Source organism: Piliocolobus tephrosceles, chromosome 10 (assembly GCF_002776525.5).
Source record: "Piliocolobus tephrosceles isolate RC106 chromosome 10, ASM277652v3, whole genome shotgun sequence".
In the NCBI taxonomy this organism is placed as follows: domain Eukaryota; kingdom Metazoa; phylum Chordata; class Mammalia; order Primates; family Cercopithecidae; genus Piliocolobus; species Piliocolobus tephrosceles.
In genome coordinates, this window is record NC_045443.1 from 49,509,152 (window position 1) to 49,530,452 (window position 21,301).

Sequence of the window (21,301 nt, forward strand, 5' to 3'; positions counted from 1 at the left end):
TTGCAGAGACAACTTTAACCTACCAGAAAATGTGGAGGCGTTCTTGACTCTTCCCCTTGTCTCACATCTCAAATCCAGTAAGTCAAGAAATCTAGTTGACTCTTTCCTCAAATTCTATCCATAGCAGGCCACCTTTCACGCCCTCCAGGGATTCTCATGCCCTCCTCCCTGGCAGGAGCCTCTGCCATCTCCTAGGATTGACCCTTCTCCCTCCTTTCATTGTCATGTCGCCTACAGTCTGTTTCCCAGGCAGCTGCCAGACTGATCATTTAAACAAGTTGGGTCATGTCAGTCCTGTGCACAAAACCTTCCAAGGCACCCTGTGTGGGAGCAGATGTCCTTACAACAGCTCGCTGGCCTTCCATGACCTGTGTGGAGACCTCTCATTGCTGTATCTCTCTGACCATGCCCATACTCACTCCCTCACTCTCACTGCAAAAACCACACCAGCCTCCTTGCTCTTGGTGGGAACACCAGGCCTGTTTGTTCCCACTGTGGGTCTTTGTGCAAGCTCCTTCCTCGGCACGTGTGGCTTGCCCTTACCCCCTTAAAACCTTTGTCCAAACGTCCCCTTCTCAGTGGAGCTTACTCTAACCACAGTTGAAATTGTACTCACTCTTTCTCCCAGCTCTCCTGACTCCCCTTAACCTGTTTCTTTCTGCTTTCTGTAACACTTCTCACCATCTAACATATAATTTATTTATCTGAGTTTACCATTCACCTCTCCCGATGTAATGTGAACCCACAGAAATATGTGTCTTTTGTCTATTTTATTTACTGGTATATTCCCAGCTCATCTAAAGGAGGCTGGCATATAGTGCGTGCTCAGTAAATGTTGGTTGACTGAAAGAAACAAATAGAGACCAGCACGAAACAGGCCCCTCCAGAGCATCAGCTTTGAATTCCGGTTTCTATTTTGCTTGCCTTTTTTAGTGTGTCCACCATGGAGAAGCCCTCTCACCTTCAGACACACTCAACTCTTCCCCATGGGTTAGGGTTAGTGTGGGAATTGTCCTTCTGTGGCCAGCAAGCGGTGAGGTAGCCACATGGCCAAAAGAACAAATGGCTGGAGGACGTTGTTTCTTGATAGAGTTCAATTTATAGGGTGCCTCCCCAGGCCTCCTCTGCTGTCTTGGTTCCCCTTGGAGCTCTGTGCTGCAGATACAGAAACAAGGCCCCCATCTCAGACTGATGCTTCCTGGGGCTGGGCCGGAACCTGCTCCCTCTGGGTCCATCCTTACACTCTGCTTCTAGCATGTGACTCTGTCCTCTGTGTCTTTCTCTTGTGAGGAATGTGTGCATGCATGCATGTGTGTGTATGTAGATGTGTATGCATGTGCATGTGTGTGAGAGAAAGGGACCAGGAAGACTCCTACTCTCTCCTGAGGTGTTTGGCTCTTTTCTTGTGCCCCTTCCCGAAGCCTGTTTCTCTGAGAGAGAGTTCCAGAAGATTATTTTTTATTCTTGTCTTCATGCACAGAGAGCTCTACTCAAGGGCCTGGGGCTGAGGCGGTTTGGCATAATTGCCTCCAGACTGCTGCTGTGCTGTATAAAAAGGTAGGCACTTTCCCCATTAAGTCCCATTTCCATCCTGTTCTTGGTGTGACACAGAAAGTGCCCTACAGGATGGGGTGGGAGGCATGGGTGGGCAGTCCCTGGCCGAGGGCCCTGCTTTGTGAAGGATCTCATGCACTGGTTAATTTCTGTAGGAATTAGGGTTGTGCTGTGCCTGGAGACCCTGCACCCCCTCCTCTGTTCTCCCTAAAGACGTTGCCATCCTCTGGGACCTGGCTTCGATCTTACCTCCTCTGTGACCCTCTGGCCAGCTATAAGTGACCTTCCTAGGAAGGCTAAGAACATGCTATCTGTGCCCCTTACCTGGTCATCTTTCCTTCTCTGGCTTTGACTCTTCCCTGCCTCTGTCTCTCCAGTGAGGTCAGTTTCTTCACAGGCAAACTGTCCACCTAGCTTTATTTCCCCCAGCCTGTAGTTAAGGGCCTGTTCTGGTGGGACCTTGCCTACCAAATGATGGCACCTGCTCCAGGCCAGCTCCTGAGGCCAGTGACTGGGCCTGGCACATAGTGGAGGGTCAGTCAGTGTTTGTGGACTAGATAAAGATGCTCTGCAGGTATTGGCCACTCCCTCCTGAACACACCTGGTATGTACTAGTTGCTAGAGGGGATATAAAGGTGAATAGACATGACTTCTGCCTTCAAGGGGAGGGAACACCAAGTCCAATGGCTACCCTATAAGACGAATTGTAGCTGACAGCAATCATAGGGAAAGGCTTGAAGGGTTTGCCCCACAAGTGCCTAACCTGAAAGGATGGGCTGGGTGGGACCTTCGTGGGACATAGGACCCTTGGAGTTTCAAGAATGTGTTGGCCCAAGCCTTGACTTGCCTGGTGGGATGAAGATTCCTGGTCCTCTCACAGGTTGGGGGGGAGTTAGGGGCTTGATAGATGTGTCTAGGCCTGTGAGGTTGGAATGGCAGGGGCAGGTTTATTGGGATGCAGGGTCTCTTTGATATGCCTATTAAAAGAGGCAGGTTTCAGTTTCCCTCGCGATCTGCCTAGCGGGAGATTCCCATGCTCATAAATGGCATTAATAATGTTCTCTGCCTTTTATGTTGTCAGGAGGCCTGTCCCCTGCCCAATAAAAGGCGGGAGCGATAACAGGCCTCCAGTGTGAGACCGTGTCATCCTTCAGTCCTCAGACCAGGGGACTGTCCCGCAGAGCAGAGGCATGGCGAGCCAATCCTACCGCATCAGCTCTGGCTGCACGGTCAAGAACTTTAGCTCCCGCTCTGCCATTGTGTCCAAGCCTGGGGATCGCAGCTGTGTCAGTGCCACGGCCCATCATGGGGGCAGTCCTGGGGGGCTAGGCTACAGGCGCCTGGGAGGCTTTGGCAGTCAGATCCTGTGTACGGTGTGGTCTCCCCGGATCGCGGTGAGTTGTGGATGGCTCCTACACAGCAGAGGCAGGTTTGGCTACGGGCAGGGGGCCTTTGTAAGCTCAGACCGCCCCGCATCACATCTGTCACCATCAACGAGAGCCTCCTCATACTCCTCAACCTAGAGATCGACCCCAATGCCCAGTGTGTGAAGCACGAGGAGAAGGAGCAGATCAAGATCAAGTGTCTCAACAACAAGTTTGCTGCCTTCATTGACAAGGTGGGTCTGTGTGTTGTTTCCTGGGACTGTGGCTTAGGAAGGGGAAAGGGACTTGGAACCTGACGATGGGATGGTTCAAATTATCCTGCCACTGACTAGCATGTGGCCTTGAGAACATGGCTGAATCAGGGTCTTTCAAATGTTGCCATGTGAGTCAAATGCAATAATGAATCTGAAACCACCAGACAGAACAGGAGGGTTTGCTGCTGCTGCTCACAGGCAAGCAGCAAACATGATGTGTGTGTGCCGTCCATCTTCCTGATATCACCGGCACACAGTAGGAAGGTGTGGGCAGAGCAGGCAGCTCTGCTTAGGCGTGTCTCACCTCCCCCTTAGAGAAGATGCTGCCGTCCCTAGCGTGGAGCAGGAGCCAGGATGCAGAGGGGTAAGAGGATCCTTTCCTGCTCCTCCTTGGAGGGGACATGATAGGAAGGCTGTGAATCCTTAAAACTTCTATCCAAGGCAATTTATACCCTGAAGCACATGCATAGATTAAAGGCAGTGAGTTGAGAAACTTAAAGCATGGTCTGGAGAGAGGCTGTTGAATTGCACTTTTCTGATGCTGCAGTTTCAGAGTCCTCCTGGTTGAGTGTATAGCTCTGGTTTCCTTTAACCTAATGATGCCCTCCCTAGGAGCTCACAGTCTTTGGGGGGAGGGCAGCCACCAAGGTTTAAAGGAGGAGAAGCTCATCTTCCAGGGCTGAATGATGTGCATATCTACATCCTGGGACTGCATAAGAAGGCACAAACCAGGGCGATGGTGGGTAGAAGTTCTGCTCTCAGATCAACGCTACATCAGAAAAGGGCATATCTGCACACAGAGGTGCTGGGCGTCCATTGTTAACATACTGCTGGCTGTCCAGATTACTCTTCCCTTCCATCGGCACAAAGAAGCTGACCATAGAGTTAGGCAGGTTATTCATTGCACAAGGACACCTAGTAAGAGCAGGGGAGGTTGGAATCCAGCCCAGGCTTTGCTGGCAGAACCGTGCGCCCTGGCAAGGGGCTGGAGGCATCTTTTCCTAATTTGCTCAAAAGCACAGGGAGAGCCCTGAGAGTGCAGGCTCAAAGGGGTCTCTGCATGTGGCCTTTTGGGCATAACCCATGAATGCTGCTCTCTCTGTTGAGAGGTGTCAGTTCTGGGTCTGGAAAGAGGAACTTATACCACAGCACCAGGCTGGCTTTCCCCTCCCTTGGTGTTGCTGATGGCCACCCTCCTCCCTTCAGCCTTCTTCCTGCAGGCTCCAAACTGCATTGTGCTCCAGACTACAAAGTGCATTGATATGGTGGGTTTAAACCTGCCAGAGGGCTGTCCCATGACCTGGTTCTGCATGTTAAAACCCAAGGCAGATGCCTTTTGGATAATCAGAGTTTTGGTTCCTTGTCCCACAAGCATGGACAGTCAGACAGTTGAGGGTTTGTACCAGGCTTGTACTCCCAAAAGGTTAGGGTTGGAGAAGAAATCACCTGCTTTAGGTCTGGTAACTGCAGACCTCAACGGGGGCGGTCACATGAATGAAGCCAAACTAGAGAGGCGTGCCCACCTAGAAGGGCCATAGCCACTGCTCATTCCAGCCACAGGCCTACCTAGCCTTGCCAGAACTTCTGGTATGTCAAGAGGGTCAGAGAGATCCAGATTCTTACTTGAAACCACTCAGTTATTAAATGTTGGCACCTAATCAGATCTCTATAAAACAGTGTGCAAGCCAAGTAAGACATATCTGTGGGCCTGATAGGGCCTGCAGCTGCCAGTGTATCACAGCTAATGTATTTCTCCTGTCTTGTTTTACAATGAAATTCAGTGAGAATGAGGCGAAGTGGTGTGGTTGGTGACAGAGTTAGAGTGAGAGGTCTCCTAATTCCTGGCCTGGGAAACCCCATCCTGGGCTTCAGTGTCCCAGCATCAGAGTGAGGAAGAGTCATGGTGTGTACATTTTAAAATTGCTGTTGTACAAATGCCCACAAACTTAGCAGCTTAAAACAACACAAATTTACTACCTCAAAGACTGATGTTAAGGTGTCATCAGGGCTGCATTTCTTTTTGGAGGCCCCAGGGAAGCATCTGGTTCCAGGGACATTCAGGCTTTTGGCAGAATTGAGGTCCTTGTGGTTGCAGGATTGAGGTCCCTGTTCTCTTGCTGGCTGGCTGCTGGAAGTTGTTCTCAGCTTCGAGAGGCTGTCCACATTCTTTGGCTTGTGGCACCCTCTTCCTCCATCTTCAAAGCCAGCAATAGCGAGTTGAGTCCTTCTCATGTTTCAAATCCTTCTAGTGCAGGCATCTTTGGGGGGGATCATTATTTGCCTACTATGCATGGTATGAAATATGTCTGCAGGATCAGATGTTAATTTCATTCTGTGTAGAATAAATGAATGTTTATAAATAGTGTGCTTTTTCTGGGAGGGGGGATGGGTGGAGGGAAGTTACTTGGGGACTACTTGTGACCTGCACTTTCAGACTTTGCCAATAATTTGGCCTCCTGGGGAAGGTCACAGGCTGCTGCAGGGCAGGGGCCATCCTTAAGGGCAGAAAGAGCTCTGGGGGACCAGGCAAACCCTACCCTCAGGCTTCCCCCTCAGTCTCTTTCATCCTTCCTGAATGGCAGGTGCACTTCCTGGAGCAGCAGAACAAAGTGCTGGAGACCAAGCTGCATTTCTACCAGAACCATGAGTGCTGCGAGAGCAACCTGGAGCCCCTGTTCCAGGGCTACATTGCGACTCTGCGGCGGGAGGCCGAGTGCATGGAGGCTGACAGCAGCAGGCTGGCCTCAGAGCTCAACTGCATGCAGGAGGTTCTGCAGGGCTGCAAGAAGAAGTGAGCATGACAGGGCTGGGATGGTTCTAGGCAGTGGAGTCGGTCTTAGCTGAGACCACACAACTCCTCCAGAAGCCGAGATTGCTGAAGGCCAGGGTTGTCCTGACAAGCTATCAGACACTTCTGCTTTACCCATCTGCTTTGTCTCATGTCAGCTCCTAGCTCTTGCAGCCCTGTGCTGGGGGCTGGGAAAATATTTATAGAGAAGAAGAGTTCCCAGTCTGGGAGGGATGGGACACACATCAGGGCACAGACTGACGCGGAGATGAAGAGACAGGAACAAATGAAACAGGAGAAGCAAGGCCAGCGGGGCTGGAGAGGAGGAGCCCGCGGCAGTCAGAGCTAGGACGGGGGAAAAGTGAAAGGCTCTGGAGAGAGATCCGAAAATGAACTGGCTGAAGCCATTCCAAGTATCTGACGAACTTGGACTCTTCCTTTATTTATTCTGCAGATAAACCATCAGGTTCTTGTTCTGCAAGGCTCCACAATTCAAATACCAATGTAAATCTGGGTTTTCCTGAGTTGTTTGGCTTGTCCATTACCTAGTCTAAACTCACTGGATCACTGTACTTACCTTGTCGATGCAGACAGAGTGAAGGGTGATTTTGACCTCAATCAATCCTGGTAATTCTAACCCTCCTTGGGATTCTTGGAAGTTCAGGTTTTACCATCTGGCTGGACCCAGCAGTGGGTCCTCACTTCCTTTGGGGTGAAGCAAATGTAGACACAATCCTCAGTGTGCAGGCATCAAGGTCTGTCTCCCACTCTGGGGGTGTGCGGGCTGGTAATTATAGAGCTGAGTGCTTACTGTAGCCCCAAATGACCGTGTAATTCAAAAGTTATGAAAACAGGCCGGGTGCAGTGGCTCACGCCTGTAATCCCAGCACTCTGGGAGGCCGAGGTAGGTGGATCACCTGAGGTCAGGAGTTCAAGACCAGCCCGGCCAACGTGATGAAACCCTGTCTCTACTAACAATACAAAAAAATTTAGCTGGGTGTGGTGGTGGACGCCTGTAATCCCAGCTACTCGGGAGGCTGAGGCAGGAGAATCGCTTGAACCCGGGAGTTGTGGTTGCAGTGAGCTGAGATTGCGCCATTGCACTCCAACCTGGGCAACAAGAGTGAAACTTCGTTTCAAAAAAAAAAAAAAAGTTATGAAAACCATGCTCTGGGAACTCTGGTCTTCCTGGTGGGGGCAGGGCTGCTCCGGGGCTGTAGTCTCACACGCAAGAGGAAGAGGGCTGGGCTGATGGAGGAGGGGGGGGGAATGGCTTGAACAAGAAGTTGCTTCTAGGAATTCAAGTCCTTGGATATTGGGGCAGAGGGAATAAAACCTCATGCCGGTGGCTTCATAGAGCTCTATGCTTTGTACAGTGTAGAATTTAAAGACTCTGTGGAACATCGGTCTGTTTTTAAATAATTCCACAAATGTTTACCGAGTGCCTCACTGCACCTCAGGTGATTTAGACCAAGATACAAAGAGATTAAATGACTTGCCTCAGGTTTTGCAGCAACTTCAGTTAAGCTGGGACCAGATACCAGGGACCTGGACTTCAAGTCCAGTGTCCTTCCAATGGGTTCTTTGTGGCTAGGAAATAGAATTCCAGAGAGGCCAAGCCTCTTCTCCAAAGGCACAGAGAAAGGAGAAAACCAGGGAGTTTGGCACACCTGGGCTCTGGCCTGGCCAGGTCCTCAGTCCCAGGGGCCTTTCCACCTGGCTTGTCTCTCCTCAGGTATGAAGATGAGCTGGTCCTCAGGGCCACAGCTGGGAACGAGTTCATGATGCTGAAGAAGGTGAGTGACTGTTCTCACATGGGAAGGATTAAATCCTGGACACTGGATGCTCTGATGCTGTGGGCCCTGTCAGGTTCCCATCAGCCCAATTGTTGGTGTTAAGGCACTGGAGCCTCTGGCACAAGAAGGTGGGTTTGGCCGCAGAAGCCACCTTGGAGCCTATGCAGGAACCCAGACGGTGCCAATGGCGGCTTCATAAAAAGAAAACTTCATCATGCTCCTGCTTAGCTTTTTTTAAACTACCGGATTGGCTGAAATGTTCGATTTTAATTCTGTGTTGCTCTCTTGCGGGCATTGCCTCCCCCTGTTATCCCAGACTAGGGGGCAGGTTCTCAGCTTGTTAATGATTTAAAAGTGTGGCCATCATTCAGCACAATTGGTGATGATGGAAAAGCCCAGAGAAATAAAACTGTGAATGATTTCCCTTTTGTTTCTTGTTGCTGAGTGAAAGCGCATGTGAATGTTCTTTAACAAGCAATTGCTTGCTTGCCAGGCTCCTTTTTTGTGAGTATCACAGAGTGGAGAGGGGGCTGGTGACAGATCTGCCAATAAAGCCTTGGCCTTGCTCCCAGGCAGGAAAGTCAGCTATTTGAGTGCTGGGTGTTTCCTGACCTGGGCTCTGAGGACAATCTACAGAGAGGCTCTGTGATTGTCACATGCTTGTGCTCTGTGGGTAAGTCTGGCTGGGAGGCAGCAGCCTGACGTTCTGGGCCGTGGCATCAGGCTTCCTTCTTTGGCAAGGTCCTCAGCTCTGGAGGGGGTCAGACCTCTTTCCACTTCATTTCCACACGTGGTCTCTTTTATGCAATGGGAGGTAATGTCATTGGCAGATAACAAAGGATCTGTCCCTTCTAGGGGGTCCCTGAAGGTGAAGATGAGAAGTCTAGGTTAGACTTGTAAGTGCAGGGTGGCTGGGCAGGGGAAGGCCAGAGGCAGAGAGGTGGGCCAGGAGGTGGTCTCAAGGCCCACTGAGGAGTGCCGAGGCTCAGGGGCACAGCAAGGGGGACAAAGGTCACTTCCCATCCTCTCGTGTCTGTCTCCACCAGGATGTAGACTGCGCCTATCTGCACAAGGCGGACCTGGAGGCCAACGTGGAGCCGCTGAGGGAGGAGCCAGTCTTCCTGCAGTCCCTCTACGAGGAGGTAAATCTCTCCCCCTCTTTGGAAGAGCAAGTGAGAGAGGGGGCAGGGGAGGGTTTCCTTTGAGTGTGGCCTGTGCCGGTTCCTGGGTTCTAGGGAAAACTGTACATTCTTGACTTTCCTAGGCTCAGATATTTTTCCTTCTGTGACCAGAGGGGATTTTTATCTTGTTCGGGTGGAAGTGGGTGATGCCCTTCCTTTAAGATGATTTGAAAGAATGTGGTTAATTCCCATGTCGTGAAGTGGAGATCTGACAATTAATTTGTTAATTCAGGTAGTGTAAAAACCCAAGCAGATAATCCAGGCCTCTACCTCTGGCCATGATCTGGCTGATTAGATTTGTGCACAGAGCTACAGCTGATCTGGATTCTTCAGGCTCCAAGGCGGGGTGGCCCAGGGTGGTGGCATGCACATAAATCCAGCCCTGTTGATCCCTGTATTAGTAGAATTCCACGTTACATTGCTTCGAGGCCAAGGTCCCAATTCCAGCCTTTTCCTCTTAGAACTACAGTTTTAAAATTTTCCTGACTTGCTGGTAGTTTTCTAATTTCAGAGTTGGGACTTCTTTTTTTTTTTTTTTTAATTTCCTGAGGAGATAGGATCAGAAGGGGATTTGGAGTTGAGGGCACTGGTTGCTGTCTCCTACAGGAAATCCACCTCCCTCAATCACAAATCTCTGACACTTCTGTAGTGGTGAAGATGGACAACAGCCAGGAGCTCAACATGGACTTGGCTGTGGCCAAGATCAAGGCTCAGTATGATGATATTGCCAGTCGCAGCTGGGTGGAGGCCGAGACCTGGTACCAAACCAAGGTATTCTGGAGGGCAGGACTGCCCCACTGAGACAGGAGGATAGCTGTGAGCCTCGAGTTTCTCTGGGAAACACAATTCTGCACTCTAGAGGGGCTGCCACTGAGGTCCCCGGTAGAGCAGGCCCAGAAGGCAGGAGAGCTGCGGAACAGCAGGCTGGCTGATTGGGTCGGGAACAGCAGCCTCTAGCCATTGTTTCTGCGTGTTTGCCTCTCAACCCACAGTGTGAGGAGGTGAAGGCCACAGTCACCCAGCAGGGTGAGAACCTCCGCAGAACCAAGGATGAGCTCAGCGAGCTGAACTGCATGATCCAGAGGCTGACGGCAGAGGTGGAGAACGCCAAGCAGCAGGTTGGGGGGTGCCGAGACCCCACTCCATACAGCTGCCGCTTCTTGTCTGGTTCCTGCTTCCCTCCTATCTTCAGGGACCGCTATCATCTTTGGAGAGGCGTGTATTTGAACTGTGCCAGAGTACACTACTATAATTAGCATGCAAGGGCTCGTGTTCCAACACCTGCTATTACCAAACTTCCAAATTCTTGTGGATCTGATAGGTGTAAACTGGCACCTAATTGTTATTCTAATTTTCATTTCTTTGGTTAAGCAGAGATAGGAAATCTTTCCCCATACACTTACTAGTTATTTGTATTCCCCTTCTAAGAACTGTCTACTCATATATCTGCCCATTTTTGTACTGTGGCTCCCTTCTTTTTTCTTGGTGATTTGCAGTATTCCTTTGTCCATTCTATCTGGATTGTAAGCCTTCGTCAGTACACATGTTGCAATTAACTTTCCCTCAGTCTATCACTTGTCTGTTTGTCCTTTGTTGAACCCAAATCTTTAACCTGGATGTGCCCAAATCCATTTTAAGTTCTTCCTTTAATGGTTTAGACTTAGAAGGTTTTGAGGTAATAGAGGTAGTCTCTTAAATTTCTCCCCCGTATTAGTTTTATAGTTTTACCTCTTGCATTTAGGTCTGTGATCCATCTGAACTTTATTTTATTTTTTTTTGTATACACAGTGAGTAGGGTTCTAAATTAACTTTTCTACATATTGTAAGAAAATAGATTATGTAATCCATCCTTTCACCACTGATTTGTAATACTACCTCCAGCATAACACTGAGCTCCCACACATGGCTGGCTCAGTCTCTGTCTTCTCCCTTCTAAGTTGCTGTTCTTCATCACTGTGCAGGATGTATCACTAGTAATTTGTTGTGGTTAAGAGCTGAGTAGTGAAACATGCGAATGGTTTACTTTTTAGATGTGAAATTAGAGAAGATTCGAAGTTGTCCCCATAATAATAATGCTTTTGTTCATTTGATTCTGATATGCTTTCTTAAGTGGGGTGAAGGGAGGGGCAGTAGTTAGCGTGTTGGTAATTGTTGCACATGGGAGCTTCTTTCAGCAAGATGATCTCAGCAGGCCAAAGAGTGAGACCCTGCACAGTGGCCTTTGAATACCTGAGCTTGGCGCTAATTAATTGCATAGCTTAGGGCAAGTCACAGCCTTTTGGAGTCTTAATTTCTTCATTTGCATAATGGGAATAATAATGCCTGTTGTGGCAAGCTTGCAGATTAACTTTGAAGGTCAAATAAGATAACATCTATGAAAGTACCTTGTAAATGAACAACGGTATATTATATTATATAAGGTAATATCACTAATATCACTAATAATGATCATTCCTATTTTAGTGCTAACATTTCCTCCCTCTAATGGCTCACCTGCCAAACTCAAGTCAGTTTTATGATACAGAGTACAAAAATGAAGGAAAAAAAAATCCAAATGGGCCATGTCCCTGCCTAGTTAATTTTCCATTGATGTATTTCTTTTAAATAGTATTACGTTCAAAAGTTAACCATCTTGAATGGAGATAAAATAGGATGACCAAGGCCACTTGAGACCCACCAGAGTCCCCACAACCTGCACCCTTTTCAAACTCCTTCCCTTCTGTCCATCCCCACAGCGCTGCAAGCTGGAGGCCACGGTGGCCCAGTCTGAGCAGCAGGGTGAGGCAGCCCTTAGCAATGCCCTCTGCAAGCTGGCTGAGCTGGAGGGCGCCCTGCAGAAGGCCAAGTAGGACATGGCCTGCCTGCTCAAGGAGTACCTGGAGGTGATGAACTCCAAGCTGGGCCTGGAAGTGGAGATCGCCACTTATCGCAAACTCCTGGAGGGCGAGGGGATCCCGTGAGGACGGGGGCTCCAGGGTCCCTTCACGTCCCTACTCAGAGCTGGACTGAAATCCTCCAGGAAGAGAAGGTTCAAACTGGGAAAGACGCTAGAAATCATGGACTCCAACCATGTCCCCACTTTGCAGATAGGGAAACTGACACCAGAGAGGGGAAGGAGCTTGCCTAAGAGCACAGCCAGTTAATGGCTCAGCTAAAATGTACCAGTCTCCGGGCTGGCCACCGATGCTCTTCTCCCTCCTGCACAGCCCCTTGGGCTGGAACCTGAAGCTCATTCCAAGGCCACTACTTTACCCTCTTGGCTAATACGATGTTTCTGTAATCAGCTTCAGTGGGTTCTTAAAGTTGGAATCATTCAGAAAATTAGTTAAAGGCCATTTGATTTGGGATGTGAAAAGAATCCTGTCAGCCTAGATAGCCTGGTGTTCAGGACCAGGCAATAGAAATGAGCAGCACAAGTTCTGTCCTTGCAAAGGAAGATAAGACAGACATACATCAGTCCTCCAGGGCCTGGGGTTAGTGGCCCAGGGAAGCTGTCGGAGAAGGAGGCTGCCTTCTCAACAGCTGAGGAGAAGCTGTGCTGACAATTTGAGCCAAGAATTGAGAGCCGGTGAAGCCAGTGTAGGGCAGAGTGATGTGTATTTACACCTGGGATGGTTGTGTGGGCCTCTGGACTTGGGACAGCCACATCATCAGAGCTTCTAGCTGGGTCCCTTCAGGGTGGGGAGGATAGACTGGGTAGTAGAGTATAGAGGTAAAGAGCACAGGCCATGAGCTCACTCTGGGTTCAAATCCCAGTTCCACCACTTATTAGTATGTGACCTCTTTATACCTCAGTGTCTTCAGCTGTAAAACAGATAATCACAAAATCCACCTCGTAAGGCTGTTGCAGAATTAAGTGAGTTTTAATGGAACATAGCAAGCCCCAGTGGGAGGAGGTGATTGTCCTGAGATGATGGTCAGGCCAGGCTGCCCCCGTGGAGAGGGAACTCATAGGCCTGGTCGGCTTTAGAAACCTTCCATGAAGCGGCACTGAGGGCAGCCTGGCCATGCTGCTGGACTTGCTCCATGCTTGACTCAAGCACACACACTTTTCTGTCAGCTTCCTCGGGGCTCTGGGTGAAGTTACAGGAGTTCTCTCTGCATTCGGACACTTAAGGCCCCAACCCACTCACTAGCATTCAGTGAGCAGCTGGCACTTGCACTGATTTTCATTATGATACTAATAATGAATGGATTAATATATCAGAATTATTAGTACATATCCCCAATGCATGTGATTTTAAAGTTGATTTAGCATATTGTGCTATGTGTACTGTGGCCATTGACTTTTTAAGAGACTGCCTCCTCTTGGCATTTAAAACATTTAATTTAATTACATTAAGTAATGCTCATTGCTGCTAACACAGAAAATAAGAAAACAAAAGCATCCAGAGCCACTCAACTCAGAGATAGCTGTCGCCAGCATTGTGGTTCGACAGGCACCACCACGGGCACTGTGGGTTCCTTGAAAGGGCACAGTCCTAAGGCTGTGGCAATGCCGGACTGAGTGGCAGGAAACTGAGCCAGATGCATACATCGTCACTCAAAAGATGAGTGAAGAAGTGTTTTGAGCTGGGCAGAATGAGGCAGTGTAGAGCTTTCCTGGGGAAAAAGGTTTGAAGTGGGAAGCTACAAAAAGGGAGACAGAACAGAAAGTGCAGAGGTGTGAGGGAGGAGGGAGTGTTTATAAAAAGCTCACTGCAGTGGCATAAATGTCTCATCATAAATGATATAGACATATTTTTTGAGACAGAGTCTCACTCTGTCCCCCAGGCTGGAGTGCAGTGGTGCAATCTTGGCTCACTGCAACCTCCTCCTCCCGGATTCGAGTGATTCTCCTGCCTCAGCCTCCCAAGTAGCTGAGACTACAAGTACCTGCCACCATGCCCGGCTAATTTTTGTATTTTTAGTAGAAGCAGTGTTTCGCCATGTTGGCCAGGCTAGTCTCGAATTCCTGGGCTCAAGTGATCCACCTGCCTCCGTCTCCCAAGGTGCTGGGATTACAAAAATGAGATGTTTATAATGTTGGTAGCACACATATTGGATTTCCTTACTATGTGCCCATCTGCATTTTAGGCACTTTTCATGTGGAACTCAATCAAACTTTACAATAATCCTTTCAGACGGGTATTATCATCCCCATTTTATGCTGGGGAAATTGAGGCACAGAAAGGTTAAGCGACCTGCCCAAGGCCACCCTGTTAGTAAGCGGCACAGCCAGATTTAAGTCCAGGTAGCCTGGCTTGAGAGTCCAGGCTCTTAACCACACCATACTCTTCTTCAGCCTCCCTCCGTATTGAATGAAATCAGGTAGATGTCTGGGGTATCATTTAATATCCTGGGATAAAAATGAATCTGTTTGTGTAATAGGCAAGTTTTTCCTGCTCAGAGACATCTAACTAGGTAGCAGCAGCTTCCATCACCACTTTGGCTTTGCTGGCATTTCTAGCCAAGGGACCAGGAAGATGCGCCCCTCATCTCTACTTCTCAGTTCACCAAATTCCATGGCTGAAAGCCAAACATGGCATAAACTGGCCTTTTGGATAGTGAAACCTAACATACTCCTGTCCTTTTGGGATCCCAGCAAGCAGGACCAACACTGATGCTGTCTGCAGCAGGTGGGTAGCCTGCCCCTGCCTCTTAGGGCCCCTCCCCTCTTTCAGCATGGAGGAGAACAGGTTTGGTGCAAAAGCAGAGGAACTCAGCACTAACTGTACACTCTCTCCTCTCCCCGCAGGCTGTGTGAAGGCGTGGGCTCAGTCGATATCTGTAAGTTGGGTGTGTGTGGGCATGGCTCTCTGGGATGTCAGTAATCTTAGTATTAGATTGCATCTAACTGATGAGCAAGCCTCTGTCTATGGAGTGATAGGCAAGGGACTCCTGAGCTGATGTCTCTGGGATCCAGACAAACTGATGACCTCAAATATTTGACCATACATGGATCCACCTGGAACATCCATAAGTCTAAGTTAATGAATGGGGCAAATTCTGAACCCCTATTTGGTTCTGCAAAAGTAGCTTAAGCCTTTTTGTTACACACAGAATACTACTCAAGTGGTATCATGTTCTAGTAAGAAAAAAATGTTAGGTTTATATTCTGATCATGTGGGTCTCTGCAGGCAACTTGTAAATCTCTATCTAGCAATCCAATGTACACACAGCCTCTGGGCCAGGTGTCTGATTCCCATCCTTCCATTCCCCTCACCTCTCTAGCAATCATATTTCTAGATGGCTCCTCTACTGTGATCTATCAGTTTTTGCTCAAAGATTGTATGAACACCTCTCAACATCAGCCTGGTCCAAGTAGAGTTCAGTGTGCAATTTGCCAACCACACTCCTGAAGAAGCAGATGGCAATGGGTTCAGGTTTGCCTGTAGTTTAAAAAGACTCATGTTGCTGGTCCCTCAGAGAAGGAAGAGAATTAATCATTGATTCTAAAGGATTCTGGGTCATAACATGTCTGAGATGGAAGAGAATTCTGACCTGTGTCTCTGTCCGCAGGTGAGAGCCGTTCCCAGAGTGGTGTGGTCTGCGGGGACCTGGACTCTGCTGCCTCCTTTGGCTCAGAGGGTGTGGCCATCAGCAGTGGTGCACTGTGTTCCCCCTCTGTGGTGGGGGCCTGCTCCAGTGCCCGATCTGTGCGGTTTTCGTAGAGGGCGTGGGACTGTGGACTGATGGGGGCAGTGTGGGTTGGGGAGTGGAAATCTTTTCTCCTGCATGCCCAAATGTCAGTTCAGTAATTTCTCCTTACAGAGAACCCAGAACTAACTCTCCTGTTTCCTTCTTAATGGAGTTAGCGATTTACTCTTTGGGTGTACACCCTGGGTTTGACGTTATTTTCACTTCCATTTCTTCTCCCCCTCCCTGTGGTCCAGGAAAGAAACAGAAAGGTTTTTTTGATAGAAATTGTTCAGTCATTGTCTTTCCCAATTAACTTCGGCTAACAGATGTTTGTTAAGTCCTGAGCGTGCCAGATCCTCTTGGAAAGGAGCCAGTTAGAGTGCGTGGAAACATCTCTGTGCTTTGCCCTTGGATGAGAGGGTCTCCAGATGCTGCCTCAGCATGGAGGGACAGTGGGAGTGTGGAGCTGGGCTCCTCACTTGCACTGAGAGATTGTATATTCCCAGAGTCCCCTAACTATTCATATGTCCAGATTGAAAGACTGACGGAGGCTGATCAGCTGGGTTTATACTGTTGGTTGCTTGGAAGTTCACTGTATTTGCATGATTCCTGTATGGCTCCTTCTTTCTTTTGGTGTGTTTGATTAAATATCAATGGCAAAAGACTTTTTCTTAGGCACCAAATTAATGCCTGCCTCCTTCATTGTCTTCCCAACCCACCCAAAGCCCTGACTGTCTTGGTGCATCTCACAATGTGGTCCACGGACCACCACCTGCATCAGAATCCCTGTGGGGTAGTTGCTAAATGTGCAGATCCTGGACTCCATCTGGAACTCTCAATCAAAAGTTCTAGAGATGAGCCCAGGAATCTGTATTTTAACAAACTTCCAGGTGATTCCTAGAAGAACTAAAGCTTGAGAACCACAGGTTTATGTTGGTAGAGGGAAGAGGAGGGTCAAATAATTCCGGCCATGGAAGTAACTGTCCCTCTGATTCTCACCGGATCGGTCTAGCCCCTTTGCATTTCTCCTTTGTCTATGCTAAAAGGTCAGAGCTACAGTCTGGGCCACACACACCAGGGCAGGGTGGGGGCAAAGGTACAAAAGTGGTGAGGAAGGGAGCCTGTATTTGTTAAACACCTGCTAAGTGTCTGACACATTGTATATGTATTTCATTAATTTCTCACAGCAACGAGAATATTATCCTCATTTTACATATAAATAAATTAAGGCTCAAAGAAGTAGCTTTACTAAGTTACCCAGCTAGTCTAGAATTCCAACTCAGGTCTGGGGAATGCCGCTGCTCATAAATGTTTCCACGGCATTTCCCTAATTGCTCCTCAGGCTAAAAGTTCTGGCTCATCAGATGCTCCTGGAGGAGTTCTGCCTGATGCTCCTTCACCAGCTGTCTGACACTTTGGAGAAGAGATGGAAGGTGACACATAGGACCTCCTAGAAGCATTTGTAGAAACATCTCCCCATGCCCTCTGCTCTCCAAGGATCTCGGACAGATCGTGTTGTGGGGCAGTTAATACAAGCTTCTTACATAGAAACCCAGGAGCAAAGCTCAGACCCGTGTTTGGAAGGCATTTGCCCTTCCAACCTGGTCAGAGGCAATTGATTGGTGAACTCTGTGTCTGGCCTACTCTTGAACTGACAGTTCCCTAGAAGTCCTACCTAGGGCTGTCTCACCTGCATGTGATGAATGGAGACAGGGGTTTCTGAGGGTCAATTTTTTTTACTTGTGCAGGAAGAACTATTTCTCCCACCTTATTTTATTTGGAACTTTTTTTTCAAGTTTTTTTTTTTTTTTGTTTAAAGTCTGACTGGGTAGGAAGCATTTTTGCCACAAGAATGCATATCTGATCTCATGACATGGAAAAGTCTTTAAATTTTTATTTTATTTTATTTCTTTTCTTCTCCAAGGTGCGCACGCACACTGCCAGACCTTCTGGTACCAGCTCCGGACCCGCTAAGGCAATGGGGTGGCACCCCGGCCTAGCGGCGGAGTCTGGGGGAGCAGGGTCTGGCCTTTTGACTACCCACGGGTTCGCTCCCCACATCCCACTTACTGCCGATGGGCAACCCCCTACGGTCTTTAAGAAACCTCTGCGCCAGGATGCACTAGGCACCTAGACTTCGGAGAGGAGGGCGCCGACCCTGGCCAAGGTGCTACGGGCATGTCACGGGGCAGCCCTGAGCAGCCAACAACCCCCAAACACCCCGCCCACTACCCCAAAAGGGCGGGCGGGTCGCGTCCAGCTAGCCCTCCTGTCTCTCCAGGCCCCTCACCACTGGTATTGGAGGTTACCAGCGGGAGGCGGGGAGCTCTAGGGCAGGGGCGAAGCGGGGCAGCCGGGGGCCCAGGCGTGGAGAGCGGGCGCATTTGAGAGAGGCGCGGGCGGCGGAATCCTGGCGAACGGCAGATGACTCGGGAACCGGTCCCGGGCCAGAGGCGCCAAGGCGGGAACCCCGCGTGAGCCAAGGACTCAAGGCCCTAGCGGATCTGATCCCAGGGGTTCCAGCAGAGGGTCGCCGCGCCGTGCATCTAGAGATGCGCCCAGGGTACCTGGTGGCTGGACGTGACGGTGGGCAGGCAGCAGGGCAGGGCACGGGGCGACCCGCGAGGAAAGCAAGGGTGGGGGTAGGAGGGTGGGGATAGGGCGGCCCCTGACTCTCGTGGGTGGGGAGGTGGGTGACAATGGTGGCCTCAACGGAAGACAGGGCCAAAGTGGGGACCGGCAGGGAGGACCTGCAGGTCCCTTGTTACGCTGTAAACTGTCCCCACCCGGGTGACCTGCGAACCACCGAGGCTGGGGAAGTCCTGCTGGCCTGGACTGTGTGACTCGCCTTCCCATCCCAAGTCTCTCGCACCCAGAGGGCCAGCACTGCACAGGCGCCTTAACAGAGAAGAGCCTTAGAACCGTTCTCCTTGGCCACGCAGTTCTTCTGATGCCTTCAGACTCTGTTTCAGGGACCACAATGGCCAGGCAGGGACTTGACCTGGGCTGACCGAGGTCTATCTTAGTAGGATGGTGCTCCCCTTGTCTCTGTCTCCCGGACCAAAGGGTCTTACAGGGGCCTGCCCATCACAGTCCGGATCCCACGGAGCAGCGGTAAAGCCAGGTTAAAAGGGTTGCCAGAGTGACTCTGAGGACACTCTGGGGGTCTCAGGGGGATATTCACTGCCCTGGGGCATGGGACTGTCGAATGGGGAAGGGTCTGTGTTTCCTTTTTGATGGTGGTGGAGGGTGGCTATTTATCTGAGTGCCTTGGGTATTTTCTTCATTTTTAATGCGTAAGCTTATCCTATGAGTGCTGTCCTTCCTCGCCTCACTCCACTCCCTGGCTGCTCTCTTGCCAACATGAGGGAGCCCCCGGTGTTTGAACAAATCGGAAATGAGCAGGGATTTCCAGGCATACACAGGTTGGGGATTGGGGGAAGCAGGAAGGAGGCCTGAGGCTGTGTGAACTAAGCCTCTCCCATTGCTTGTTCTGCCTGGCACATCCCTACACCCAAGGAGAGTGGTGCTTAGTGCCCATGTCATTGTTGCTCTAATCTTCAATGAGCAAAGCACTTAGTACAGTCACCTCCTAATGCTTATGTTCCCAGAGAGAGGCAGGAGTGTGAATAACCCAGACAAGGGGACATGAATTCCCACATGGTCATGTCCGTGTCTACACAGAACACACTTGGTAATTTTCTTGATAATGTGGTTAATTTGTGTTCCTGACTATGCTTGGCTAAGGTGAGTAGTAACACAAAATTCTATTTTTCTGAGATCCCAAAGATTGAAATAGGGAACAGTTAGAGACATGGGCTGGGGGAAGGAACTCTCTTGGGCATAGGTGTTTGTGAGGATGGGTTGAAGCAAAGTGGGTTGAGAATTGGTGGAGGAGTGTTAGTGGTTTCAGGAGAAAGGAAAAGATGACAGATCCCAAGCGTATCTGTTTCTTTGAAAGGATTATTTTCCATACTTCGAATCCTCTGGAAGTTTTGTGTGTTCGTGGGCAAGGATATCACTAATATTTACATAAGAATTGAATACAGACAGTAGGTCTAATTTTCTCTGATGCTGGTGTTAGCTTGGTTTGTGATGTTTCTAAGGAGGAGGGAGCCCAGGACAGAGATCTGGGATCACTCCCATGGCCCACTTTATTGTTTGGGCCTCTTGAACTTCTGGCTTTTCCTCGATCTCTCGATTTCAGGTCACTTGATGTCTTCAGAATTTTTTCTTTCTAATAAAATGTTAATCTCAAGTTACCTTTGGACTGTACCCTTTGCATTCCATGGGGAATAGTTCTTTGATCAGGAGAGAGCTGCAGGAGCCCTAGCATCCTTTGAGCCAGAAGAGGTTGCTGTGGGTTTTTGCTGTTGGCTGCAAGGAGGGCTGGGGCAGAGGCTTACCTCCCCATAAGCAAAAGGCACCTCTGGCCAGCTGAATCTGTTGAATGGTATTTGCACACAAAGCACGGAAATGTATCAAAAAAGTTATTCCTATCTCCCAGGTTCTGGCTGTTTGACTTTTCAATCCATGGTGCCATTATTTTTTGGGTATCAGATTTGGCATTTTAGTTTTGCTCAGCCCAGATCCATGGGAGCATTAAGCTGTTTTCCCCAAGCATAGACTCACTGTAGCATCTCAGAACCACAGGAGACAGCAGACCTGGTAAGGACTCTACCTACTCATCTCACAGACTCCAGACTGACATGCAAGGCATGGAAGCCACTTTCTGCCCAAGGACCTGGCAGTCTTGGCAGAACTGGGGCTCAAATTTCCATTTCCTGATGTTTTAGCCCCTGGGATTTAACATTTCCTGGGGGTGAATAATGTTCCCTAAGTTGAAAGTTGGCCTATTGTGATTGTCACCATGCTCTCAGGGCCCAAACAGCTGGGAGAAAGGAGGCAGCAGGCAAGAGACCTGGAGGAGGCCCGCCAGGTGTCTGCTAGCAAACCTCAAACAGAGCAGCAGCCTGAGCACTCAGAAGCAGCCAGCAGCCTCCTGTGGGGCTACAGCCCTTTGGGCCTGAAGTGAGGATGCACAGGGCCTTAGCTTCTCCTTGCAGGGAAAGAGGATGCGGGATGGGTCAGCAGGGAGGGGCTGGCAGATGCCGGCCTGATGACAGTGACAGCTAATGGGACTGGATGTCTCTACCTCCGGCTGCACCAGCTGCCTGCATTCATCCAGCACATCCCAGGCCTGACATATCTTGGAGCTCCATCCTGGGACTCAGTGGAAGGTCAGAGCCAGGAGGAGATACTTCCTGTCCTCATGGAGCTTCCAGCTTGATCCAGGTCCAGACACACCCATTGACATCCCTGGCCCAGATCCGCAGAGACAGAACCAGAGATTCTCAGGGTTCCAGACACTATGTGATGGGGGAGGGGGGTGGGGTGGAGGGTGTGGGCATGAGGGTGGTAGCTATGGGGAGCAGTGGAGGGCCCTGAGCAAAGGCAAATGGGAGGAGGGATGTAGAATGAGCTATGTGTCCACAAGGGGTATGTAGGAGAGAGTGGCTCTGGGCTGCCTCAGAGGGTAGACTTGTCTTCTTGGGGTGGAGTCCATGATTGGGAGGATGAGCGCTACATGGAGGGGTTAGACAGGGCTGAGGAGTAGCTGGGGAAGGAGGTGATGGAGAGAGCCTGCATTTGGCATAAGAAGCACACACATGTGCAGGGAAGTGACTTGAGCCAGGCAGGAGCAGGTGAGAGCGGTGAGTTT

At 49.7% G+C, this 21,301-nt stretch overlaps 1 protein-coding gene across 1 annotated transcript; it reads left to right on the forward strand.

Moving 5' to 3' along the window:
* Positions 1-2,744: 2,744 nt before the first annotated feature.
* LOC111541762 (keratin, type II cuticular Hb5-like) lies at positions 2,745-20,614 on the forward strand. The gene is given in 12 exon segments (XM_023210619.3): positions 2,745-2,991; positions 2,994-3,172; positions 5,776-5,984; positions 7,717-7,777; positions 8,824-8,919; positions 9,565-9,729; positions 9,951-10,076; positions 11,694-11,914; positions 14,696-14,727; positions 15,460-15,607; positions 17,861-18,165; positions 20,460-20,614. Coding segments are annotated over 12 exon segments (1,944 nt in total).
* Positions 20,615-21,301: the final 687 nt, after the last annotated feature.